Consider the following 26586-nt stretch of genomic DNA (forward strand, 5'->3'; position numbering starts at 1 on the left):
CTGTGTGCTAATGTTTCCTGTGGCCCATGAGCAGGAGCAGAAAACTCCGGAAGACATTCCCAAGCCGCGGACTTCAGGGACACTTCTTGGGAGCCCAGCCCAGCTCCCAAGAGTCTCCATTGTCCCCTAAACAGGACCGGGGTATCTAGCTTTCCTCCGGCCCTAATTCATTAGCCCCTGCCTTGTGTCAGCCCTGGCACTGGGGCTGAGAGACCAGCAGGTCTTCTGGGGAATCCAAACTTAAAAGGACTCATTTTTATTGCACCCACCACTACGAAAAGACAGACCCTTAATATTTTCTGCAAGTAGTCGGGGTCAGCCTCCTGCACCCTCCTTGTGTGCTGTTTCTCCTCCTGGCTGGTTGCACTGCAGTCCTGATTCAGTGCAGGCACCTGCATGACTGTGCCCAGCCCTGGTTTCCCTGCAGGTAGAAGCAGCATATTTATAACACGAGAGACTCCAGACCTTGGGATGAGAAGTGCTAAGGGCTGCAAGACCCTAATTTAATCCATGCTGACCCTCAGCTGTGGCAGGGACTGGTGTGATGCTGCAGCCCAGTGTGGTGAGACCACTGGTCCCTGTCTCGTCACATCCTGCTGAGGACAATGATGGGCTCCCGGTGCCCTTGCCTTTAGGGTAGATCTTGGGGAAGCCATAGGGCAAAAAAAAAAAAAATCTGCCCTCCAACTTGGTCTCACATTTTGAAAGGCCAGAGGGAGTGGGAATGGGAGGAAAGTGGCCTTTCTGAGACAAAACAAATCATAGCAAATTCCTGCAAAGTGGCCCAAGTGATGCCTGGACAGCAGGGCACCCTCCACTGCAGCCGGTGTCCCCCTGTAAGCACCACTGGCCCTCCTGCCACTGGGCTTTGCCACTTAACGGCCCTGAATTTCAGGGTAGATCTGCAGATGTAGGTGCGAGTGCTGGCTAAACGTGTTGACCAGAGGGATTTCATTTCAGGATGTGCCACATTTAAAGTCTCATTTTCCTGCAAGTCTTGCTGAGATCTCTTCTACCCAACAGGAAAACTGCCAGTTTCCTAAACCCATGTATGGATCTAAATTTTTTTGGGCAGACCTGGTCGTTTAAAAAAATGACTGTCCTTGCTGGAAGCAGGATTACTGCCCCTGAGCCATGGCTGGGTGCTGCTGGGGACACCTTCCCCTTCAGGACAGCCAGAAGTGAAGTGTGCAGTCACTTGTTCTCACTTTGAGAAGCCAAAAAGCTGCTGGGGACAGTTGGGATGCTGAGCCCCTCGAGCAAAGCAATCCTGTATCCCCGCCAGAGCCTCACTCGCCCTTTTCTGGGCATCACATTTTTGCAGCCGAGTGAGTTTTCCAGTTTGTAACTGGGTTATCCCATGTTGGGGGATGCGGGGTGCTTCATGGATTCACAAGAGAGGTGTAATCAGCACGTCAGGTGTACGGGTTTCTTTGGCAGATGGTTTTCAGCACTATGCTGACAAAGTCTGTGCTGGCGACTTGTGCACTTCGTTAAAGCCCAGCTAAAGGCATCTTCACCTTGGGGAGGTGGAGGGGTTTTGAGTCTCCCTCCACATCTTCCCCAAACTCGGGGCCATTGGTTTCGGTGCACGCATGTCTGCTCCCGGTTGCGTGTGTGGGCTGATGTGCAGCTCTGCATCCGGTCATTGGCTTTAAACCTGTTTATTTAAGCTGAGTGCTTGGCAGGAATTGTGTTCCCATGATAAACAGAGGCATTAAAGACCCTTAGTGATCTTAAAGACCCCTCTGCTAAATGAAAAAGCCTGCATGTAAAATCCCTTGTGTCCTGGGAGCATGGTAGGCTCAGTGTGCTTATCATTGCTGGTTAATATTCATTCTAAGCTTGCTCCGGTGCTTGCCTTGAGGCAAAGCATCCTTCAGCTGAATAGATAATAAGCTGCTTTGTGCCAGCCTGCAGTGGCATTCGGGTACCAATTAGCAATTCCCAGTTGGGCAGGGAAGTAATAGGAGGAGGATTTGTTAAACAAAGACCAGAAAGAAGGAATGGCCACGGGGAAGCGATGCTAGAGTTGGAAAGGCTGCATCTCTCTCCTGTAAGTGAATTAACCCAGTGCTTGCAAAGGGACTGTAATTTTATAATGTAAAGCAGCTAACGGCTGCTGAGAGTGCCAGCATACTGGTCTCCACTGGAACTCAGCCTATTGAATATCAAAGGGTGCTGGAATAGCTGGATGTGGATATGCCCTTGTTAACCAGGAGACATCATCCGGTGAAAGAGGGATTGAGCCCGCAGGCAAGAAAAATAATGTTTGAAGTCCCCCAAGCTCATGGTTTTTCAGCACAGGCTTGAGCACATTAAAATGTTTTTTTTTCCTGCTGGAGGAGAAAATGAGGCTGGAAGCTGACACTGCTAGGGGGAGAAGACTGGGGAGTTGTAACGAGTGATACTCCTTGCCCTTCATTTATCTCCCTGGATTTATTGTCTTTCTCGCTTTGCCCTCACTTAATTGTCTATCCTGAAAGACCTTGGGTAAATCTTCCCTTTGGGGACTGTTGCTCTTGCTTGGATTCTGCTTTGTCGGGTGTCTGTTTCATTTTCTTTTATTTATAAATATGTCTCATTGCACAGTATTAAAACACCAGAGTATTAAAGGAGCTTGGGGAGATCTCCCTTCCCGATTCAGAACTGCTCAGAAAATGCATTTAAAAGAGCAGCTGCTTCAGAAACCTCTCCGAGATCCCTCTGCAGATTAGCAAGAGAGCACAGTTTCGTCTGCTTGAGATTCCTTGCCATCCTGGATCAGTCCTTTGAAAGCAGTGAGAACGGGTTTCCCTCACTCACTGCTGCTTAAACCGGCCAGGGTGGTCCAGGACCTCTGGGCTGGGCTGGAGCAAGCCCAGGCACTGGGCTCCTCCTTGGATGGGTCCAGCAGGCAAGGAGTTGCACTGGCAGGAGCCACCTCGCTTTCACTTTTGGTTTGAGTTCCCAGAAGAGACAAGGAATTGCCCATATCCTGGGAAATCTGTGCCTGGGTGATTTTTCTTTTTTCCATTCTGGTCAAGGGGCCGTGTTGAGTACCAGCTGCTCCCCGCCATGTGCTCTGGCAGGATGCTTCTGGGATTTGCTCTTTCCTCTGGCAGAGAGCAGGTTTAGAGGCCAAAAGGTTCCTCCAAGGGCTGCCGTCTTCCCACACAAGTGCAGAGCTAGTGTAGCATTTCCCATGGCATCTGCAGGACAGAGAGGGAGAAGAAATGTTTGGTGCCTTGAAGGCTCCGACTTTGATGCCCCAGGACAGTATGAGTGGCGCAAGATGAGGGATGCCAGACATCCCCCAGAATCCCAGGGCTGATCTCTGGGTAAGGATGCAGGACCAGATGGGGCTGGCGATGGTTATCCTGACCACCAGCAGCCCAGCCTCTGCCAGGGCTGTCAGGGGACACTCTGACTGCTGTGCAGCAGCAAGGAATGGCATCACCTTGCTGTCCCAAGCTGCTCAGCCCAGAGCAGAGAGAGCTACAGGCTGTCCAGCCAACAAGGACACGTTAAAGAGGGGACTGGGGCTGCCATTGGTTTCATTGTCAGAAAAACGTTTTTCGAGCAAAAATTTCCACCTTTCTGTTAAAGATGGAAGCACTGGCCAAACCTGCCTGGTGGAACCAGGCTCCTCTCCATTGCAGCAAGACAGGTTCTCTGCACTATTCAGGATTAGTTAAAATTAAAACAGAGATAAAAATTACAGAGCCAGCCCTCATGAGCATTAAAATGTCTGCTGCTTTATGATCCCCATGAGGAGACAGGCTTGCTAGATCTCAGCTGCGCTCGCTTAGCCCAGAGGAATGCCTTTGAAACGAACCCATATTTCATCACTGAATGTCACGGGAATGCACCTGGGATCTGAGGGGGAACGAAGGAGATGCGTTAACAAGATGGGCTTTGCATTTAATTTCCTTTTATAGGGCTGTATCTGAACAGAGATGAGGGTGTTAATGCAGCAGAGGGAGGGAAAGACAGTCATCAGCTGGGGTGTTGAGGACGGGATTGCAGAGCTTTGCATCTCCCCGGTTCTGTGGTCTGGTCCATGCCAGCCCTGTGAACGCCCATCACCAAGTCCTGCACACTCAGAGCAAGGCTGGTCTCCTCTGGAGGCTCCCGCAGTCCTTTGGCAGCCTTCGAAATCATGCCATGAGTGCGTTATTAGGCATTAGACCTTGTTGGCTTGAGACATGGCTATGCCATGAGACAAGGGGGGATTATGAAGTTGTATATAGGCTGCATATAGGACAACCCTGTCCTGCATAGGACATCCCTGGGCAATGCCAGCTGGAAAACAGCCTCTTTGGTTGCCTGTTGTGCCAGGCACTGTTGCCCTTGAGCACTGTGTATGTGCACAGTGCCCATCACAGACCTTTTGGACCATGGTCCCAAACAGTCAGCAATGGGACACATCAAACTTTGGGAACTTTTTCTCTCTCTGCCACCCAGCTTGGGCAGGCTCTGGCCTGTTGGTAGCCCTGCCGGCAGCCCTGCCAGCTTCATCTGCATTATCTCAGCCAGTGCCCGAGTTGAATTATTGGAGGGTTTGACTTATTCCTCTCCAGGCTCCTCTCCAGAGAGTTAAAGGTCTCAGAAATTGTGCAAGGAGGGACTAAAAAAGCAAGAGGCAGAGCTGGGGAGGGGGTGAAATAAAACCAGAGACCTGAGGGTGATGGGGAAGAAGCTCAGAGGGCAGCAAAATGAAACCGTTGCCCCCACAGGGCTTGATTCTAATTTCTAATCTCATCCAGCCCTGGCAGGAGATGTTTCCCCCTGCCCAAGGCCTGGATCAGGCTGCTCTGCCCCACTCCTGCACTCGGTTCACCCACACCATGCCCCCTGGCTCCAGGCTGGTGTCCAGCGTCAGCTGGAGGCACCTGGCAGCTGCGTGGGGTCCCTTCCAGCATCACCCTCCACTGCCACCCACCCTGGGGACAGCCCTTCATGCTCCGGGCTGGAGAGGAAACAGTTCATCACAGGTTAATGCCTGTCCTCCTTGCAGAGGGGAGGGAAAGAGATGAGAGGTTTGGTTGCTTTCCTTCTCCACCCTTGCTGTGCTCCCAGAGGAGCATATTGGGGGTAAAAGCTGTGGGGTTTTTTTTGAACACCCACTGTTGTGGGCTCAAGGTGCCCATGTTCACGTCACGGTCGACATTGCCCAGTACATCCCATGCGGCTACGGGGAAGTCTGTGAATTCCAAGGCATGAAGGCTCAGGAGCCAGAACCAAACATGGCTCTTCCCTCCGCTGGCTACCCAGCCAAGCACTGGATTTGGCATGATTTTGGGAAGCCTGGGCTGGCTGTGCCAAGCCAAAACCTTGGTGACTTGGCAGCCAGGTTGACCCTGCCTGTCTCCCTTTAGGTCTTAGGCCTCCACTTCAATGGAAACAAGCAGCAGCTCGCCAGCGCCCAGGCACCCAGACCCAGCCACCTTGCTCTCCTCCAGCACCTGAAAAAATGACAGCAGCCTCCCCAGCGAGCAGGAGAGCACGAGTCCCATCCCACCCTGCCAGCCTCCTTGCCTGCTGGGGCTGCTCTGACCCCTCCAAACCCTGGGGCTGGGGCAGAGGGACTCAGACCAGGACCCAGGTGGTTTTGCTTGGAACAAGCTTGTTTGGATGCTGTGTACAAAACTCTTTAGGTTGTAATTTATTTTTGACTCGCAGGTAAGAAATACTCAAGTTCTCAACTCCTGTAATAGCTGCCTGTTTTCCCAAGCCTGCAGGAAAGCTGATGTCTCTGGCTCAGCGGACTTGGTCTTCCCCACATCCCCACTGCCTGCAGCCAGGATTTGCAGGCAGCTGCCTTCTGCCAGGACCAGGCAGGACAATTCCTTTTGGGATGATAAGTGCTCGTGCCCTCCCTCACTGGTCTGGTCCTCACCGCTTCCCAGAGTCCCCCTGGGATGTGAAAATGCAGCGTCCAAGGGTTTGGCCAAGGACTGAGCATGAGTCGTGGGTTTTGTCTGCTTTTATCCTGTTCTGGAGGTCTGCACCATAACAGCATCATGGTTTGTATTGCCAACTGGCATGTGGAGAGGATCTGAGGGGGGCTGCTGAACCCCTCAATGAACCTTGAGGCTCACAACACCCTCCATTCACTCATAGTCCATGGACGTGTCTCAAAACCACCCACTCTGTTGGAACAACCCAATTTCTTTGAAATGACTGGAAAAATAAGGCTGGAGATGTAACATACAGCCCTTCCCTCTTCCCCATGAGAACTGGGGGAGTTTGGGGACATCTCGGGAGTGGTGCTGCTCTGGGGAGATTCAGGCTCTTGCAGGGGTGAGATTGACTTGGGGGGATGCGGAGACAGTGGGGGGGACAACGGAGGGGTGTTGGGGTTTCTGCACGATCCCAATAAAGTCCGGGGGAATTTTCCAGCGTTCAATCCTTTTGTTTCCGAAGGAAATGGTGCTGTCATTAAGCATGAGGTGGCACAGCTGCACACCCACCCCTGCACCCTCCATCAGCACTGGTGCCTGGTCATTGTTAAGTTGGGCAAAGCAGAATCAGGTATTTTTGCTTGTTATAGCAGAGAAAGGGGGGCGGGGGAGGGGGAAGTCCCTTTAAATGAGGTTGTAACAGGCATGCAAACTGAAATAATCCATGCGGGAGAGAAGTGTTACAAATGACTCAACAGCAGAGTTTCAATTAGTGATCATGCTTTATTACACACCAGAGAATCCAAGGAGAAGCGACAGCAAGGTTCAGACTATCTTTTTCTATATATTTCTCAATTTTTTATGTACAATGTGAGTGGATTCCCTGTGCTGGGGAGCTGACCACAGCCTTTAAAAAAATCTGAATGTGCTTAAAAAAATATAAATTCCATTAAAAATAGGGTTGTGGATGGCTTTGTTAACTGCATCAGACAAAGTATTTTACACATGAAAAATGAAACCACCTTTAGAAAGATAAATTTTCTTTCAAAAATTAAAATGTCCTTTAAAAATAAAGGGGTAATACCTCTTTGCAAAGTGGAGAGTCAGGCTTCCAAGCCTAATTAAAAAAAAAAAAAAAAAAGGGTAAATATCTTTTTAAAATTTATTTTTTAAGTAACATTTTGTTGAGTCTTTTTTCTTTTTAAATAAATGTGTATATTGACTTATTTTAAAATGAGGGAAACATCAGCCCTAAGGAAGGAACAACAATTTGAACCAAGGTCTTGGGTTTTTTTTCAATGTTCACAGCCACAACCATAGTTGTTGTTATCAAGGACACAGAAAGTTGCCGGGGGAAAAGGTGTTTGGGACAAGGAGGGATAGATCCGGAGATGTTCTGGCCCTTAGCATCTTCATGTGTCTTGGGGGAAAAGCCCAAATAAACCTCATCCCTGAGGGATAGTTCCTCCAGCACAATGTTGGACATCCCACAGCATCCTTGGCATGGGTGGCCAGGACATCATCCGGCATTTTTTGCCACAGCAACAAACCTTCCCACTGGCTGGACAGTACGAGTGACTTCTGTGGGAGCTGGTGCCTGGTTTGGAGGTCCCATTCTCCATTCACAATGGGGTGGGGCAGGCTCGTCTGGGATGCACGGGCACGGCAACAGGGATGGCTCCTCCCTGGAACTGGGGATGTCCACCATCAGCTTCATGGTAGGACTCCTCTGCCTGATGTTCAGCTGTTAAAATCAGGCAGATGGGAACTCAGTGAGTTCATCCACCCTAACCAAGAAGTAGTGGGAGCACCCAGGCAGTGATGCACCCACCCATACCTGGTCTCCAGCATCACCATGGAACTCTACCCATGGAACCCCACCACCTCCTCCAGCCTCCATGCTCAGTGGACACCACTGAAAGGGGCATTTAGGGGGGGACCTGGGGATGAGGAGGTGCTACCCCATGGGGAGAGTGGACCCTTGCAAGGAAGCACATGACTCTGCTAGAAAAAAATGTGCTCGCACAAACACGCCACCTTACTGCCATGTTGTTCGGCCCCATCTTTGGGGTTGAAACCACAAGTCCCCAGTTGGCAGACGGGGCCGGCACTTTCCGTGAGCTGTTTGACACATCAGCTGCTGCTGTGGTGACACAACAGGGGAGCGAAGGCAGAGGGGCTACTCAGTTTTGGATCTGGTTTGGGGTGACCTACCATGTTGGGTGCAAAAAATGAATGACTTCTTGGCCATCCAACCCAGCCCTGGCCAGGTGACACTCACGAAGGTCCTGCTGGGTGCTCCTAGCCAGATCTGTCAGGCTGGAGGCTGGGAAGGGCCAGCCCTTGAATTCATGAGCTTAATTAATCACCACTTTTCTTGCTTTGGGTTCTTGCCCTGATAGACCCAGGGGAAATCTGAAAATGTTAAGTACTAAAGAAGAAGTGAGGAAAGAGGCTGTTTGCTTGGGGCATGTCCCTCTGCAACAGCTTCCACAGCTGAGCTCCCCCAGTTCCACCCATGGTTTTCTCCTGGAGGAAACTGGAGCATAAATCCTCATTCAATGTTGACCTTTGGGCTTTCTTGGCGGTGAGGAGCAGCTGTGGGCCACGCCACATCAGGACTGCTCCTGCATGGCATGAGTCCAGCCGGGATCCACTGTGAGAAATGAGGGTGACACTGGGACTGAGCAGGGAAGTGGCACTGAGGCTGACCGGTGGAGAGATGGTGGCACTGGAGGAGCCGCAGCGGGGTGCCCAGTTCGGCCGATGGGAAGGAGCAGAGGGAAGAGGCCACAGTGGCTGGCACTGGGGGGGACACCAGTAACGCTCAAGTGCCCAAAGGCTGGAGAAGCAGCAGGTCCTGCCCACCACCCAACCTTGGCAGGAGAATCCACAGAATGGAGGGCCAGGATCTACAAACACTAGGCTCTGGAGAGGACAGAGGGGTGGGGGTGGGGTGGGGGGAAGGTGCTTTTTAACCCCTTCCTGCCCAAGCTGTCCTACTGCAATGTGATGCCCTCCCTCCCGCCCAGCCAGAAGTTGCCCATCGCAGGACCACCTTGCAGGGCGAGCGCAGGTACCCGAGCGCCGGCAGCAAGGAGGCAGCTGTCAGGGTGCATGGGCAGTGGCATCTCTGCTTGTCACCCAGCTGTGATGGAATTCACACCTTCCTCAGTCTCTGTGTCACTGGCCAGTGCTGCTGGACCCCAGCTCTGGGCAGTCTGAGACACAGAAATGTTTTATTCTTCCAATATATTCCCCCCAGCCCCCTTTCTTTTTGTTATTTTTTGGTTTGTTTGGGGTTTTTTTCTTTACAAAATCTCCTCCCTGTGTCTGCAGATGGATCTAGCTGCCTCCTGAGCTCAGACAGGTATCAATGTCCCATCCACCCCCACCACCTCAGCCCAGCTGTCCCCAGACTCCGCTGCAGCCCAGCACCACGATGCCCGAGAGGGGACCTACCTACCTCTCAGAGTGAGGAGGCACATGATGCCCTGTTGCAGTATGAGATGGGAAGAAGGCAAATCTAGGTGGACACTTCCTTTTGGGGGGCCTGCCCCTGCCCCTGTCACCCCAACCCCACAGGATCTCAGCTGGAGGAGCCCATTGGGGTGCTGGGGGTGTAACTGCAGGGTGGGCTCAGGGTGGTGACTGGAAGACAGCTTGGGCTGCCCCTGCTTCAGGGATTACAGGGGTCTACATTGATACAGATCCTCAGGTCAGCGCGTTGCTGAAAGGGCTCAAGGCACCTTGGTAATGTCCACATGAAGAGCTGTTTGTTCTCGAAATTCCCATGGAAATAAGAATACGTACGGTTCACATTAGCACACGTCAATTGTATATAGTGCAAATCAGAGCCCCAGCACCAGAGGGTTCACGGTCTAGTTAGTGGTTAGGATGACCCACAGGTGCAATCCTGGGCACTGCAGACACTCCAGCCCTTGCTCTTCCCCAGCTGCAGGGCATCGGCGCATCATCTACAGCTGTCCAAACCCTTCTCGTGCAGAACTTGCTCATACCCCACGTCACTGTCACACTCGCTCCTGCCTCATGCCCCACCAGAGGAAGGGGAGCCAGGAAGCCTTTGTGAGAAGACACAGGGAGCCTGTCCCTCCCGAGCAAAACACAGGGCTGCTTTCTCAAAGGCATTGCTGCCGGGCCAGAAAGGAGCTCTGGGTGCAGTCCCGGAGGTGGTTCTAACCACCTGAAGCACAGCCACAACATCCGTCCCAACACCCACCCCCCTCCCCAAGGGTGAGGAAGATCCCAGGAGAAGGGCAGGTCTGTATCTGGCTGCCACTGCAGCCAGAGGGCTGGAGGCCTCTCATGCACACCCCTGGAGGGGTTTCACGTCCTGAATGTTGGGAACTGACTGCAGGCACGGTCTAGGTTTGCAAGGCCATGCCATGCAGAGGGAGTTAGTCTTTTTTCCATCAGTCCCGAGGAGGAGGACATCCTCCAGGTAGCTGCAGGAGCATCCTTTCTGGGACACCTGCAGAGGTGGCAGCCAAAGGTCCAGGCTGTTTCAGGACCATGACTTGAGGAGTGAGGATCACGTGGCAAATGGGAAGCCAGGAGTGAAGAGCGACCACTGGGCTCAGGAGAGTCCAGCCACATCCTGGAAGTAGAGGAGCAGAGAATATCACTGCTCATCACTGGTTCATGGGCTCCTCTTCCTCCATCAGCTCGTCTTGTGGCCTGAAATGGAGAAATGTGACACATGAAATGAGGAGACCTGTGTCACACAGCATATACCGCTCAGCATCACGGAGCCTTCTGGCAAGTCCAGCTTCTGGGGCTATCCAACAAGCCTCCCAACTTGCCAGTGCTTCCCGCCCCACTGAGACCCATGTAGACTCTGGCTGAGTCCTGGTGAGGATGAGAAAAGGTGGTGGGCAGGTTGGGGATGCTGCTGAAAGGAGGTGACCCACCTCCACACCTCCAGCCTCCAAGGAAGGGAAGAGGATTTGGTCTCATTTTCATTTTGTTTGGGAAGACCCCAGCACTGCATCTCCCAGAAGCCAATCCAGGTCCTGACCATGTGGATGCAGAACCTCAACCCACCACCCAACAATGCTGAACACTGGGGCCAAATCTGCCAGGACGTGAGGGCTGCAGGATCAGAGATCTCAGTGGGGAGGACAGTTATAATTTCTAACTCCCCCAGACCAAAACCTGCTTTAAGCCAACACGGTCCTGACCTCCCAGAATCTCATCTGGCTGCAGGACATGGCTTTTCTCTGCTGCCACCCCCTTGACAGCAGGGCTTGGACCCAGGCACACAGGGAGTGAGCGGCACCTACATCATCCAGGCACCCACATCCCCCAGGATTAACTAAGAGCATTACCTCTTCTCCACCATCACAGCCACCGAGAGGGAGGCCAAGGCTGTGACTGTCTCCACCTCTTCTGCCTCGTGGTGCTGCGCCTCCAGGAAGGAGCAGCCCAGCTTGGAGGCAAAGCGCTGCACAGCCACCCAGTATTTACCTGCAGGAAAAGCAAAAATCAGGAGGTGCCAGGATGGGGTGCCCCAGATCTCTGGGCTTCCCTTGCAGTGAATGCACACGAGGTATCACCCTCCCATAAGAAGGATGATGACGGAAGAATCCACTAGAGTCTTTTATGCCAGCTGTCCCCTTGGAGGTCATAGGGTTTACTGGAAAGGGGAGAAAATGTTAACTCCTAACTTCCACGTTAACTAACTGAGCCCCCAGCCCTGGGACACTCACTCTGGACCTGGATCACTGTTTCCAAGGAGCGCACTGCGTTGGGGTTTGGTTTCTGCCTCATGCTTTCTTCTGGGAGAGGGTCCAGCTGTGGAATGAAGACACAAGGGGGTCAACAAGAGGGAGCTGTGCCCAGGGCTCGGCTTGCAGGACCAGTACAGCCCCACTGCCACCACCCGCTGACCCCCAGCTCTCACCTCGTTGCCCAGCAAGGCTGACACACAGGCCTCGGATGCATCACAGATGGCCGTAAGGTCATGGCCACCTTCTAGTGCAAGGACAATGGCTCCACCAGCCAGGCTCATCAGCTGCTTTGTCATGTAGCCGAAGCCTGGAGGAGAAGCCCGAAGAGCGGGGAGTCAGTCTCCCTGCTCTAAACGCTGGGGCCCAGGCCCTCAATGCTGGGCAGGTACAACCCCAAAGATCTCCTCTGACTCCCTGGAGAGCTGCCACCCCTATGCAGTGGCCCCAGCCTGGGTAAACAGTGGGAACAACCTGCCCTGAGCCAGCAGCACTGCTTCTACCTCCTTACATTTAGCAGAGACTTTATAGCCGCCCAGGGGTGGCGGATGGCCATCCGCTGCATCGAAGCCAGCTGACACCAGCACCACATCAGGGGAGAATTCGTGTGCGATTGGCATCACTACTGTCCTGTGTGGGTAAAAAACAAACACGAGGTGTTAAGTGCTGGCTCAGCCTAACATGGGGGAAAGAGGAGATAAGCAGAAACACAGGAACAGTACCTGAAAGCAGCCAGATACTCAGGGTCACCCATCGGCGGGTCAAGCCCTCCAGTCCAGGCTACGTTGACATTAAATCCCTCACCGGGGCCAGCACCAACCTGTGAGGGAGCAAGGACAGCAATGAAGGCCTGGATATGGCCTACAGGGGTGCCAGGGCAGTGCCCTGAGTGGGCTCCATCACTTCCAGGCTCTGGGGAGGCAGGGTGTCCTGGACCCTCTACCCCGTGCCACAGGAGCCGGCTGGGTTTGCAAAGCTTGTTGAAGAGCAGCAGAAGCTGTGGCATTTTTCTGACACTTCCCAGATCCTTGCAACCATCAGTCACTGTCCCTCTGCCGCTGGCTGCAGGCTGGGATGAAGCCCCACCTTTGCAGCCAGCTGGGTGAACCAGGCAGGATCAGGCATCGATAAGAAATGAGCCCACAAGGCACTGACACAAAACTATCCCCTGCTCAAACTTGTCAGTGCCCTGTTGTCCTGGCTGTGCCCTTTGTCACCAGCGCTGCTTCCTCGAGCAGAGCTGCACAGACCTCACAGCACATTGGTGCTTTTTACCTCATCAGCAGCCCCGCTACCGGGGAAGAAGTTGCCATCATCATGACGATGCAAAGAGATGTAGAGAACATCAGGGTCCCTGTAGAAGATTTGCTGAGTCCCATTGCCGTGGTGAACATCCTAGAGGGAGAGAGATATTGCGAGAGTGCTCTTTTTTCCAGCCTTGAGGGTGGCCCAATAGCCTAATGGAGCTAAAAGCAACTGGATCTCTACCCTGCTCCAGGGCTGGGTCCTCCATCCCCAGGATCTGCTCCTGCTCCCCCATCCTGACATGCAGGAAGGTTCCCAGCCACACTCCTTCCGGGCAGCCGGTCCCCAAAGGAGGAGGTTTCACTGCTCTCCGGTCCAGCTCCAAACCAGAGCTGCAAGGAGGTGCAGACACCTGCTCCTGGGGATGTCCTGGAGAGGAGTAGGGACATGCTGGGGAACAGAGGTGACTTACCCAGTCCACAATGAGGATCTTGCTGAGTTTCCCTTTCTGCTGCAGCTGCCTTGCAGCGATGGCCACCGAGTTAAAGAAACAGAATCCCCTGCAAAGAGGGAGTCACAGATGGTTAATGCTCTGGGACCCTTCCCTCCTGGCCCACATGCTCCCTAAAGGGTAGGCTCACCCTCCCCTCTCCCCCTGGCCTGGATACAGATGGGTCCTGGTGTTTATTCTGGAGTGATTTTCAGCCAAGGAGCTGTTTTTTGTGGCTTCCCACATGCCAGCCCCAAGCCCTGCAGCTTGGGAAGGGACGTCTCTTACATGGCAGTGGAAGGATCCGCGTGATGTCCGGGTGGCCGCACCACAGCAAAGCCATTCTGGGGACAAAAGAAAGGTGAGGCCATCAGAGCTGCTTCCCACAGCATCACGCACCCTCTTTACACCCCGGCTGGCTGGTCCTGCTGCATGGGGACAGCTGGGGACGGAACCTGCAGCAGCACAGGGCTGGGAGTACCCAGTACTGGCTGGTGAGACCCCACAGCCCTTCTCTTGCCTGGCCACGGGGCGACGCACAGCCCTGGGACCTCTACATGAAGCCAGCCTACCTTCAGCTCCCTGGTGGCCACCCTGAAGGCCAGCTCAGTGACACTGCCTGCAGCCCAACGGGCAGCGTTGGAGGAATGCAGCTCGTTCCAGATGGTATCACTGTCCACCTGGAAGCAACGGGATTGATCAGGTAGGGACAAGGCACCAGTGGAAGGGATCCCAGTCATGGGACCCACGCTCTCCGCCAGCTGCCCTACTTGAGACTAGGGGCTGAAGTCCTGTGCAGGCTGAAGGGCCAGGCACCGTGGAGCCAGACCACCTTGCACGCAATGGGGCAAGCCTCCCACCAGGATGGCAGCTCCGCCGTCTGCTCTCAGCCCCAGCCCCCAGCCCAGTTCTGCACAGAGCATCTCACCCTGCACCCTGGAGCTGGAAGGACTGACTGAGAAAATGCTCATTACCTTCTTTATCTTATTTTATTGTTTAACCAAACATCTTGGTTTGATCAGGGTCACGTCAAAGGCTGAGCCAGAGCCGGAAAACTCAAGTCTCTTCTGATCAACGCCATGTGTGCAACTCAAAGGCTCCCCTCTGCCCACGGAGAAGGGCAGCTCCAGCTGCCCCCGCGCGTGGGAGGAGAGCAGGGAAGGGGAGGCAGAGCGGGGAAAGTAGATGCAAACGGGGCTGAGAAGAGCTGGTGCCCAGCAGTGGGGGCAAGGAGAGAAGAACCAGAAGAAGCAGCAGGAAGACATGGAGTGAGACCCACCCTGAAAGAAAGAGAGGACAGAGACGGTGGGGAAGAGGAAGAGAGGAGAACGCAATGAATGGAGAGAAACCAGGATGGCAAGCTGTGAAAGGAGAGGCCACAGAAGTGTCTGGAGAGAAGTGGTGAGCTGCTGTGCCCATGACACCACTTCTCTCCCTCAATGGTGACAGTGGTTTGCGGCTTCCCCTAGCCATCCTGCCAGTCTGCTCCCTTCTAACGCCCTGGGCTCTTAGAAATGGCTGTGAGGGGCTTTTTGGTGCTGGGTCCCCTAGAGTAACCAGGCGTAAGGATCCCCTTTCAAGGGTGGGATGCGTAGGACCATCCCAGGGACAGGAGGGATACAATGATATCCTGCCCACATATGGGAGTGCTCCCGCCTGAGGCTGCCCAGCCTCGGCAGCCCAAAGGCTGCAGGAGCTCCCTCTCCACTCAAGCCCATGAGGGGGCCCTTGCTGGGGACAGATGAAAGGAACAGCCCCATCCAAAACCAGCCAGAGCAGAGGTCAAGCACTTACCCCCACCCCTCCGCAGGGCAGCATGACAAACATCCGCTGCGACAGGATCCCTGCAAAGAGAGGGGACAGCAAGGACTTCAGAGCTGAGAAACTGGAGAATGGTGGGGGACAGGGCACTTGGCACCGGCAGGGAGGTTTGGCCCGGCTGCTTGGCCAAAAGAGTCTGCAGGGCAGCTGCTTGGTGTGGTTCCCGCAGCTGAGAGTGCTCCGAGACCCGGAGTGGGTGTATGGCCAGGGACAGGCAGGTGAGGGCACTGCTGCCCGAGGGAGCCGTGTGGATGTGAACTTACCTGCCAGCTTCCCGTTGTCCAGTTTCAGGCGGTTGAGGGGGTTAGTGCCATAGAGGAAGACATGGCGCTCGGTATGGACACACTGCAGCTCTTCCAGGGTGGCTTTGCGTCCCCGCAGACACTGTGGCAGACAGGGGCTGTGAGCAAGCAGCTCCAGGTGGGAGATACAGGCTCTCCCACCCAAGCACGCCAGCCTCTGAGGGTGGAAGTGGCACATCCTGCTGACCAAGTACAGCCACATTTTGTGTCACTGCAGCTGGGGAGGAGGCAGCTGCAAGGTTCAGCACGCTGCTTCTTGCATTGGATTTGAACTTCAGCACCCCCTCATTTGCAGGGATCAGGCAGGAAATGCCAGCACCACCTTCCTACAACTGCAGGGCCCTGTGCAGACCAGTCAGCCCAGCTAGACCTGGACAAGGTTTCTAACAGATTGGAACTGACACCGATGTTCCCAGAGTTGGCAGAACACCCTGTTCCCGTAGGGATCACACTTCTCCCTATGCCCATCTTCCAGCAGAGCAGACTGCTGCTGCCATCTGAAGCTGGAGATGGTCAGGCCAGCATGCTCCAACTTGGCACTGCCAGCAACGGACAAGACCAAGCCCTCTGGATAATGGTGGTAAACAGGCTGAGATGATCTTGGAGCAAAAGGGATGGAGATGGGAGCAGGATAACCTATCACACCACTGGCGTGAGATCTGCTGTACCAGCATCCCCTTTCCGGACAGGCATGCTGCTCAGACCCTGCCACATGCACTCACCTCACACTGGCTGCGCAGGCCTCTCTCCTGCAGACGGGACCAGATGCTCTGGATCCTGCCTGCATGCTCTGGGTGGTTGCTGTTGTCACCACAGGAGCACTGGTGTTTGAGCATCACCGAGTCATAAACCAGCCCTGCAACACACAAGGAGAGCTGCTACTCCTGAGACTGAACTGGACACCCAGGCCTCGATGGTGCTGACCCTAATTCAGCTCCTTTTCAGGGGCTGGCTGAGACCCTAAACACTTGTAACTATTTGGTTTCACTGAAACACTTCCCTCAAATCATGGGAGCCTGTGTCCCAACACGTTTGAAGCAAATCCTGCCTTGGATATGTAAGAGAGCTGAACCTTGCCAGCATCGCTGGACCAGGACAGCAGTCAAGGGGCCAGGGAGGCAAGTCCTGCTTGGAAAAGCCACCTTAGAAGGTGACCCTCATGGTCTTTCTGCAGCCAGCCAGAGCACTCCCAAGGATCTATAAGTCTGGGAGTGACTAGGACTGATGCTAAGCTGCCCCTGGGCATCCCCAGCTCTCTTGCAGCTCTTATCCTCAGCCCCTGCAGCTCCAGCTGTGACAGCCCTGCACAGGGGCCGGGCCATACCTGTTATGAAATGTGGCTTGGCTGGCTGCTCCTGCACAGGCAGGGAGAGTGTCTTGGAGGCTGTGTCCTGGGCAGGAAGGGAGACAGTTGCGGTGGCAGGAGATGACTGGGCCCTGGAGAGGGGCCTGTGCGCTGCATGGATCGTGGGGACAATGGGAGACTCGGCCAAGGGCTGCCGCTTGAGGAGCTGCTGCTGCACGCGCTGGTAGGAATCCCAGAGATAGGCCTGATGGAGAGAGGCAGTGGTGAGCACAGTGTCCAGAGCAAAGTGCCAAGGCAGTGAGAGTAGAATCACTCGGCACAGGGAAGGGAGCCCTGCACTGCGCACCCTCCCAGGGTCTGGATACGACAGCCCCCTCCATGCTGTGGGGCTTGGAGCCAGTTTGCAGGAGCTGGGACAAGTCATGCAGCATCTGCTGCTCTCTGCTGGCTCAGTCCTGCAGTGCTGGGCAGCCCTGCTACAAGGCGCAGCAGTCTGGAAAATGCATACCAGTCTGGGGATGATGTCCAGCAATCTGGAGATCATGCCCAGTCTTGCTGATGCCAGGGGTGGCTGGAGCTCTTGTCTCTGTCCTAGCAAACCGCCCCAGGCTCAAGGAAGGCACAGATGTGGTGCCTGTGTCCTTAGCCATACAGCACCCCTTTGTGGGGGTGGCTTTCACGGTCTTATCTGAATCATCCAAGGCTCAGGATACTACCAGCTTTGCTGGGTTTGTGTAAAGCCTTAAATGGGAGACACCAAGGGATGGAGAGAAGAACTGCTCCAAATTGCAGGGCAGTGATCTCTGCATGCTGCCTGTTCAGGACTAATGCTCAAAGCAATTAAGCCACAACTGGAGAGATGGACAAGGCTAGAACTCCACCTCTTACAGTCCACTCCTGCCTGAACCTGTTATGAAAGCTTCAAACCACCCTAAGGGCTCCACACAGCCCAGGACAGCCAAGGAAGGCACTATCCTTTTTTCCCCGTGGGCTCCTTGTGCCCAGCTGCTTCAGGTTGGCAGCCTCCATGCCCCCCCAGGGCTCTCTCATCCCTGGCAGCCCTTGCATACCTGCTGTAGGACAAGCTCCTCTTGAGGTTGCATCATCTTTGGCATCCTCTCGGGCTCCTTTATGATGCTCCCTGGTCGTGTGGGCTCCACGTGTGCCCTTGCCGGGTCACTACTCTCAGCCCCAGCCTCTGGGAGTGTCCCCTCCGCCTCCATGTCCTCAGAAGAGGGTATCTGCCGTAGACGGGGCTTCTCACTGGATTTAGTCATGCGCTGCAGTTGGAGCGGTCACAAATGAGCACAGACAGGTATCAGGGCCAGGCCAGGCCAAGAAGATTATGAGGGGTGGCAGGGCATCTCAGGGCAGGAGCATGATGAATGAGGGAGCCAAGGAAGCCAAGCATGTACCCTCAGCTTGCTGCTATAGGCCTGGGCAAGGCAGCATCTTGCATGCCTGGCTAGGGCTTGGCCCTGGACATCTGGCACCCACTGCCTGGCAAGCAGGGATGCCACCACGCACCCTTCTAGCATCTGTCTCCCATCGCCTCCTACATGCCCAGGCTGGGCCTCCACGACTTACCTTGCCCAGATGTGTCTGCTGCTTGAGTCTCTCCAGGAACTGGGTGTGATGCTGCTGGTACACCAGTTGCTGCTGGATGGCCTTGGGGTTCTGGGGCAGGGGCTCTGAGCGGGTCCTGCCCAGCGGTTTATGGTGGCCTGGGAGCGACAGACGCTCTGCAGAGATGAGCGAGGGGGTGAAGGAGAAGGGAACTGTTCCCAGACCTGGCACTGGAGGGGAGAGGAAGGAGAGGTGAGGGATGGCGTTCTCCACTGGGCAGACATGATACCCTGTGCAGCTGTCAGTCCACACCAAGACAAGCATCAGTGCTGTCTAGACCCATGCGCACTATCTCCAGACAGCCCTAAAAATGACAGTGACCCAGCCCTGGAGCCCAGTACTGGTAGGCTAGGATGTATGGGTTGTGCCTTTATGGTTCGCCTCCTTCTGTCCCTATCACTTTGGCCTCACACAGCCCACAGTGGTCTGGGGACAAGATCTGTCTGACCTCAATCATCTCAGTCCACCCCCAGCTTCACCTTCAATGGGAGAAGCTTCCTTCACTGCAGGTGTCATGGGGGCAGGGAGAGATGGAGTCAGGAACCTGCACATAGGAGCCAGTTCTCTTTCTGCTGGTCAGAGCAGATTACCCAGAGGGGCTTAGGGGAAAAGAGGCACAGCCAAAAGGTCTGAGCTGCCCTGCTCAACGCAGGGTCTGTAGTGAAATCTGCTGGCACAAGAATCTAAGAAGAGGCAGGAAAGACCCCTTGGAGGGGGACTTCTGGGCTGCGGGAAGGGTGAACAGCTCCACAGCAGCCCAGCTCAGGCAGGGTGAGGGGCAGCTGGAATGAAGAGCCAAAACTGATGGTGCTCTCTGCATTGTCAAGGCCATGGTGCGTGCTGAACTCTCGTTTCATCCATGGCAAGGACATGCTTGCTGGCTAGCCAGAATCAGGGTCAACTTCTTTCATTCTCTCTGCCACGGCTCATGGGAGAGTAATGGAAAAACCAAGGCCACTGAGCTTTCCTGGCACGCAAAAAACCTGCCCACCCCAAGCACAGCTCCTCACTGAGCCCTGGACAGCAGTGACACAGCCTCAGTGCCTGTCACCAAGCTCAATGCTTACCTGCCACCAGTGGAGTGTGGGTGACCGAGGGCTCGAGGATGATGACGGGCTGGAGCCGAGGGGATAAGGGGCTCGCAGCTTCATGCTGCTCCAAGCCAGCTGGTATTAACATGGGTGAGTGTGTGCCCGTGAGGACAGGTCCGTTCAGCACAGGCACCCGGTGTGCCAAGCTGGAGAGGGGGCGGAGATCTGACTCTCCCTGCAGAGAAGAGAAGAAAGACTGGGTTAGCAACCTGCTGGAACACAGCACGAGGAGAGGACAGCACATCCTCCCTGTGCCCACAGGCAGTGCCTGCAAATACTCAGAGCCAGCACACACCTGACATGAGCCCAGGAACCCCAGGCCCAAAGAAAAGGGCTTCCCCTGCCTTGTGGGGACCCTCTGCCCAGTTCTGGGGCTACCTAAAACCTGGCTACCTACCCTGGTGCTAGTGGTAGCCGGCAATCCCAGCGTGATAGCCGGAAGGGAGGTTGCACTCTGCAGGGCAAACTGGGCCAGTGAGCTCTCCTGCATCATCAGGCGCTGGGCCAGGGGTGTCTGCACCAAAGACAATTCATTAGTCTCCTGCTCCAGAAGCGGCAGAGCTCAGCATGGGACAAGCAGCTTGGGCACAGGCAGCAGAAGAGGAGCTGAGCCCCAGATGCCTGGGGGAATGCCTGGGAGCAGGGCAAGGGGCACTGGGGACCCATGGGGACAGCACATACACTAGGAGACAAGAAACGCACACTGCAAAGGAGGGCAGTGCATCAGGAGCAGTGCTGCGCCAGACAGAGGATCCCACTGTGCAGGGAAAGCAGGGCTAAGGGCAGTTCCTGGGCAGCAGGGTTCCAGGGCTGGGGTCTCTGGGGGAGCATGCTACCTTCATCTGAGCCTAGGATGGGAGTGGGAGATCAGGGCACCCAACCCTAGGGTCAGGAAGCCCCACACTGCAAGACCCCTGGCTGTGAGGCTGTCGGAACTCACCTCGTGGGCCATGCTGGAGGCAGCAGGGAGGGCTCCATGCTCAGCGGGGAGACTGTCATTGGGAGAGCTGCAGCCAGACACTGGGGTGCTGCTACTGCTCGGGGAGGAGTCTGCACAGGGAAGAGAAATGGGGGCGATGGGCACAAGCACCTGGAGAAGGGCTGCACAGCCCCCGCCTCAGCCCTTCATAGCCCTCTCTCCCTCTAACAGCTGCCCACCTGCCTCCCAGGGCCAAATCTCCCTTTGGCACAGTGGAGACAGAGCTGCCCTGCTAGCGTGGGAAGTACCACAGCACGGCGAGGAAGCCTGACCAGCTGCATTTGCTCAGGGCTTTAAACCCTTCCAGCCTTGTAGGTCCATCCTGGGCCAGAAAAGCAGCAGGGTACAGCTGCAGCAGCATCCTTTCCTGGCTCATCTGTCCCTGCACCGTCACGGCAGAGAGCTCTCCCCATGAGCTGTGCCCTCAGGAAGGCACTGATTACATGCCAAGCCCTCGAGACATGGCCCCCCAGGCAGATGGGGTGCAGGATCCTGGGCAGACCATAGCTGCTCCAGCCTGGCCCCAAGGTCTCTCCAAACCCCAAGATACGACTGTCCAGGCAAAGCCCTCACCAATCGCTTCAGGTGGCCGCCTCTTCAGTGAGGGGGGAGCACTCTCCTTCCGCATCAGGGGGTTCTTGCGTCGGTCAAGGCACTTCCTGGGCTTGCAACGCACCTTCAGGTTGGGCTCAGATGCTGTGAGCAGATAAGGCAGTTAGTTCCAGCCCCACTGCTGACAGGGGAAAAGCTGGACTGGCTTCCTGGGGTCAGGCCACCCTGCTTTTCAGCTCCAGCTGTCCCCTGCAAGTGGGCTGCAAGGGCATCACAGTGGAAGGGGAGATGGCATTATCCCCAAGTCCTTACCTGTCTTCCGCAGAGGAAAATGCTCTGGGGGGTCAAGAGAAGTGCTAGGGACAGGGGACAGGAAGGTGCTGAGCACAGGAGGGGAAGGGCCTTCAGGATCCAGAGGCTCCAAAGACCTATGGGGAGAAGCCACCTTGTTAGAGACCTTTTCTACTTGGCAGCCATGTGCCACTCACACTACACCCTCCCATGCAAGGGTGGCCCATTGCCTTTCTTGGGCATGGGCTAGTCTTCTGCCAGTGGCCAGAAAAGCTTGTCCTGTCCACTACCACAAGCACCTATACAAGGGATCAAGCTGCTGGTTTTGCCTTGTTTTGGGACAAAAGACAAGAAGCCTGACAATACATTTTGGGTCACGAGTGGGACAAGCCATCCAAGTACAATGAGGTCACGGAAAACAGTGTGGGAGCTTCATCCACCTCCTACAAGCACTTAACACAGAACAAAGCTACCTAACCCCAACAGGTATTAGCTAAGCAGTATCTCTAAAGACCAGGAAACAAAAGATATCAGCAAGATCTTGCCCAAGATAAACATCCACCTTTTCCAGGTCCTGAGGACGCCCTGTTTTACCTGTACGGCATGGCTGAAGGGGTCGGGTTGCTGGTCCTCTCCAAAGCTGCTTGCTGTTTCTTCAGAATGACCTCAGCCAGCTTCTGCTTGACCACTGTGCTGGCCACAGCACCTGCAGAAAGACCAGCAATAAGCACACAGGGTTGAGAGCCAACACAGAACACTTAAAGGGCTCCCTGCAGACATGAGTGTGGCCCCATGGCTCCGCAAGTAATGCCAGGATGTCTGGAGACCCCTACAAGCACACAGACACTGAGAAAACCCTGTGGAGATGCTTGGTTCTCAGGTCAAGCCTGGCTTGGGGAGAGAAAGGCCAGCTGGGGCAACAGGAGTTTCCCAGATGGTCAGGGAAGCATCCCATGCTCTGCTCTCCCACATCACCTCAGGAGCCTGATCTTTTTGCATGCACCTTGCTAAGCACTGGGAACATGGCTGGTGAGAGGTACAGCACTGCCAGAGGCAGCTCTCAGTGGCAGATCTTCCTGCTTCATCTAAGCCAGAGAGAGCAGGTATAAGCTGACATCCACAGAATAAAGAGAGCATGAAAGCACAACATGGCTCACACAGTAGCAACAAAACTCCCACAGGTGCATGGGATCCTTCTGAAGCCTCTCCAGAGACACTGTGCCCTGGGGCTCTTTGAGCCCGTGTTACATGCTGATAATTTCCAGTTAACGGCATACAGCTCAGCCTGTCCTGCACCTCAACCCCCTGTGCAGCTGTATTCTGCCCTCACAAATGGGGACAGTTTGCGTGAGAGACAGCAAGAAAAAGAAAACACTTCCAAAAAGTTCAGGGACCAGCTTTGAGGCTCCTGAATCTCTTGATGCAGAAAAGCATGAGACTCACCACACCTTGCTGGCAAACAAACACCAGTGACCCACGTCCAACACCTGGCTGCACCACAGTGGTGAAACACCCCCACGCAGAGGTCTGACTGCTGCTGGGTACTACAATGGCCAGTCCCTGACTGCTGTGAGCCTCCCATGTCATTTCCCACCTCAAAACAGGGCCTGTTCCCATGCTCCTACCCAACCTAAGCCATATCCCCAAACATCTGTTTAAGCAGGAACGCTCTGTAGTTACAACGGGGATGCTCCACGCTTCTGTTCTGACATGCGGCACCTCTGAGCACAAGTTAATTAATGAATTTGTATGATTAAATCCCACATTGCATAAAAGGGCTGTGTGTAGGCTGTCTTGCTAAGCCATGCCAAGCTGACTGCATTCGCAGGAGCTGTTTGCTCAGGAATGGCATGGGAAGGGCAGGCACTGTGTATTCAGCATTGCAATTACCCCCATCAACCCTGCAAACTGCGGCAGAGCAGCCTGTGCTCCACAGCCACTTGGAAGCTAAGGGAAAATAACAGCATTCCTGACAGAGCTCAGACTGGACGGGCAGGCGGGCAGTAGGCTCACAGACACTGGGGCAGGTGCAGTGTGTCCGATGCATGCTGCAGCTGCATCTTCGGGTTGTGATGCGGAGCTCTGCTCGTCTAAAAACTCGGTGGGCTCCTTGCGCGCTACCCGCAGCGCCTGGCACTAGATGGCGCCGGGAGATCACAGCCGCCAGGGTTTGCAAACTCTCCTGGCCGGCGTGGGGGCAGCTCAGTAACCTCTCCCCGCCGCCACCGGTGCTCCAGCCTGGGGCTTTTAAGTTCTCCAGGCAAATTCATGCCCTGCTCAGCGCAGTCACAAGCACCATCAGCTCGGATAGCACCGCTGCAGCGGCCGTAGGGCACAATGCAACGTTAGCATGGAGAGCTATTCATCACTAAGGACACCACCAGCCAGGGCAGGGCCAAAAAAAGTTTCTTGCCAGCTGCTAAGCGCAACTTGCTGGCATCGCTGTTTGCTGCTCAGAATGTCCGGACTTCCCTGTGGACACGGAGTTGTTCTTATGGCCCCACATGGACACAGAGCACGGCTCGGTTTGATGCACGGGACAGAGATACTCAGTGCTGTGGATGCTATCACATGCCTTTAGACCAAGAGTAAGCAGAGATTGGTCTGGCTAAGGGCAGGATCACCTGCTCAGACCCCTTCCAAAAGCCACTCTGACCTCGCTCCCTCTGTGAGCAGAGTACCCTGGCTTCAGGGACATGGCTCCTCAGGCAGCAGACACATGGAGGCTCTTACTTCGCTTGCTCTTGTCCTTGTTGAGGATCTGCCGTAGTTCCTGCTCCTGTTGCCCAGGCTCAGCTTCACGGTGCGGGGACTCCATGGTCACCTGTGAGAGGAGAGGGACATCAACACCAGGAGACCCTAGCTTCACCCAGTGTAGACCAAAGCCCTCCTATCCTCTCCCCAAGCCCAAGGCACAATGACATGGTGATCGAGCATGTCCGAAACAGCAGTTGTGTCATTTTTTGGAAATGTGATGGGTACAAGAACGTGTCAAGTTGTGTCATCATAGCAAACCTGAATCTCCAGAGTTGCTCTCCCCAGGGACATTGTAAAACTCAAACCAGTCTGTTTCAACTTGCTGCCTTTCATGGTGTTTTGACACATCTGTAGCTAGGGCATGTTGTAATACAACAAAAAATAAAAATCATAGTTGAATAAAAAAGGGTTATTACACTAGTCTTACAAGTTTGGGTCTTCGTGTTTTTCAGAGTTGGTCCCACCTCACAGAGAGGTCAGAAAGCACAAATGCCTCTTAAGCACCCAACAATCATGGCAGCAGCAGCAGCATCTTAACTCTCCTTGTGTGGGCCAAGCTGATGCTCAGCCTCTCCGAGAAAACCTCAGTATGAGTCCACCAGGGCTTCCAGGTAAGATTACTGGAACCAGTGAGCCCCATGCCACACACAGAGAGCAGGGCTGGCGCTCAGGGGCAGAGCACATGGGATGTGAGAGAAAAGGATGAGGCTGGGCTTGTTTAGTCCAGAGGAGAGGAGGTACAACTGCATCTCTCACCATCCAAAGGGGTTTTTACAGAGCAGATGGGACCAGGGCCCTCCAAGGAGTGCAGCAAAAAGATGAGCAGCAATGGGACAGACGCGCAGCAAGGGAAATCCCATCTGCATATATGGAACTGATTCCTGCCATGGGCACAGCGCAGTCCTGTCACTGGGACAGGCAAGGGTGGTCTCTGCTCTTAAAGATGGTCACAGCTTGCCTGGATGTGGTCCTCTGCAACCTGCCCTACCTCTGAAGTTGGGCCTGCCCTCAGCAGGGGCCTCCAGAGGAACTGTCCAAGCTAAACCTTGCAGTAATTTTATGACAACGCACAGTCTGGCAGCAGCGGCTGTGCAGGGCAGGGGTGCTATTCTGGGTGACACTAGAGAATTTCGGTGCAGGCTTCCCAGAAAAGCAAATGAGTTTGTAAAGTGAGTAAGCCATGCCTTTAGGGCAGAGAAACAGCGGTGGCCAAGCAGAGTGGCAGATCACAGACACCAGGCATCCTGTCCAGTTGCTCTGGCTCCTCACTCAGCACACATGGTATGTGGCTGAAAACATTTCCCTGGTTTGCACATCCCAGGAGGCCCCAGTCCTCCCACTGGCCTTGGCAGGATGGAGATTTGGCCTTAAAGTAAGGCACCACCACGACCCCTCCCCCAACCTGACTCCCTAAGTGGCATCGTTGCACCAGAGAGGTCTCCGGGCTGGCTAAAAAGCACTACAGACCCTCCAGCTCAGGGGAAAGAAGGAATTCACCTGGGAAGGTTATTTTGGGGTTGGGATTTCCAGCCTCTTCCTCTTGATCCCTGCCAGAGACAGAAGCTCAGACAAAGCCAGCCCCAATGCAGGGCACTGCTGGCAGACATGCACGGCACATGCCTTGGGGGCAAAATTAATTCTTCAAACTGCCCAGTCCTCACCCAGCCACTACTGGAAGTGGGTGCAGGTACCTCCACTTTGCACCCTAGGGCGCCCATACCCTCACGTGCTGGTGGGTGAGCTGCTCCACTTGCTGCTGGTGCAGACTGGCGAGGAAGAGCTGGTGCTGCAGCTGCTGCGTGTGCTTCAGGGCCAGCAAGGTGGTGTCAGAGCCAGGCTTGACCACACGCTGCCCAATCCGCAGGTCCATGGGAGCGGTCTGGGGCACCCGTGGGGAGGTGCAGGGGTTCACAGCAGCTGTCAAGACACAAAGAGGGGTACAGCTCAGTCCCTGTCCAGCTCAGACCACCCTGTTAGGCAGGTAGGGAAAGCATCAGGATGGGGCCCAGATATATCCTGATACAGAAGAAGCGCACTGTGGGGAACATGCCCTGCCATCGAGAAGGGCTTGCCATACACCACCTACTGCCTGCAAAAGCCTCCTCTGTCATCTGGGCAGAAAATTCTGTAAATTATACACCTTTGAAGAGTCTCCAAAGTGCTGCGGGCAGCTCTTCCTGACACCACAGTTGAGAATTGCTTTGTGAATTTAAGATGCTCCTGCCATGCCTGGACATATGGCCTCCCTGCATGGTGAATCCCTTGTCCTCGTGGGAACACCTGAAATAGTCCCAATTACACAGAGCATCAGAGCACCCACTGCAGCAGGGGATTTTCACTGACCAGCTCCTAAAGCTTTGCTTAATTTATCTTGCACAGGCCACAGGCCAGTGCAGAGCAGAGCTGGTTGCCTCCAGCTGCAACAAACAGAAGACAAACCTGCAGATGGGCCACTGTGGGTAACGACAGCTGCACTGGTCCTCCTGCACCTCTG

General features: G+C 54.7%; 2 protein-coding genes across 12 annotated transcripts in view; one reads left to right on the forward strand and one right to left on the reverse strand.

The window, feature by feature from the left end:
- Positions 1-6305, forward strand: part of LOC121081833 (twist-related protein 2-like) — a 43385-nt gene extending 37080 nt beyond the window's left edge. Inside the window, exon 5 of one of the 3 annotated variants that reach the window (XM_040581101.1) lies at positions 5361-6305. The gene's annotated coding sequence lies outside the window, so the exon portion shown is untranslated. The remainder of the gene's footprint in view (positions 1-5360) is intronic. The other 2 variants (XM_040581102.1, XM_040581103.1) reach the window with 2 other exon arrangements.
- A 343-nt stretch (positions 6306-6648) lies between these two features.
- The window catches only part of HDAC7 (histone deacetylase 7), a 91390-nt gene continuing 71452 nt past the window's right edge, over positions 6649-26586 (reverse strand). For 7 of the 9 annotated variants that reach the window (XM_040581092.1, XM_040581091.1, XM_040581088.1 and 4 more), the window contains 24 exons: positions 25813-26009; positions 24069-24159; positions 21930-22041; positions 21357-21472; positions 21066-21188; positions 20454-20563; positions 19911-20027; positions 19490-19688; positions 18384-18592; positions 17867-18076; positions 16815-17040; positions 16213-16346; positions 15452-15572; positions 15162-15211; positions 13940-14047; positions 13656-13711; positions 13350-13437; positions 12908-13027; positions 12355-12452; positions 12144-12262; positions 11809-11942; positions 11615-11699; positions 11234-11372; positions 6649-10583 (listed from right to left, as the gene is read on the reverse strand). In XM_040581092.1, coding sequence (XP_040437026.1) covers positions 10538-10583; positions 11234-11372; positions 11615-11699; positions 11809-11942; positions 12144-12262; positions 12355-12452; positions 12908-13027; positions 13350-13437; positions 13656-13711; positions 13940-14047; positions 15162-15211; positions 15452-15572; positions 16213-16346; positions 16815-17040; positions 17867-18076; positions 18384-18592; positions 19490-19688; positions 19911-20027; positions 20454-20563; positions 21066-21188; positions 21357-21472; positions 21930-22041; positions 24069-24159; positions 25813-26009 — 3008 coding nt within the window. In that variant the 3' untranslated portion in view covers positions 6649-10537. Of the gene's footprint in view, positions 10584-11233; positions 11373-11614; positions 11700-11808; positions 11943-12143; positions 12263-12354; positions 12453-12907; positions 13028-13349; positions 13438-13655; positions 13712-13939; positions 14048-15161; positions 15212-15451; positions 15573-16212; positions 16347-16814; positions 17041-17866; positions 18077-18383; positions 18593-19489; positions 19689-19910; positions 20028-20453; positions 20564-21065; positions 21189-21356; positions 21473-21929; positions 22042-24068; positions 24160-25589; positions 25640-25812; positions 26010-26586 lie in introns of those variants that run through there. The other 2 variants (XM_040581097.1, XM_040581093.1) reach the window with 2 other exon arrangements.

This window comes from Falco naumanni, assembly GCF_017639655.2.
Source record: "Falco naumanni isolate bFalNau1 chromosome 20 unlocalized genomic scaffold, bFalNau1.pat SUPER_20_unloc_1, whole genome shotgun sequence".
Lineage (NCBI taxonomy): Eukaryota > Metazoa > Chordata > Aves > Falconiformes > Falconidae > Falco > Falco naumanni.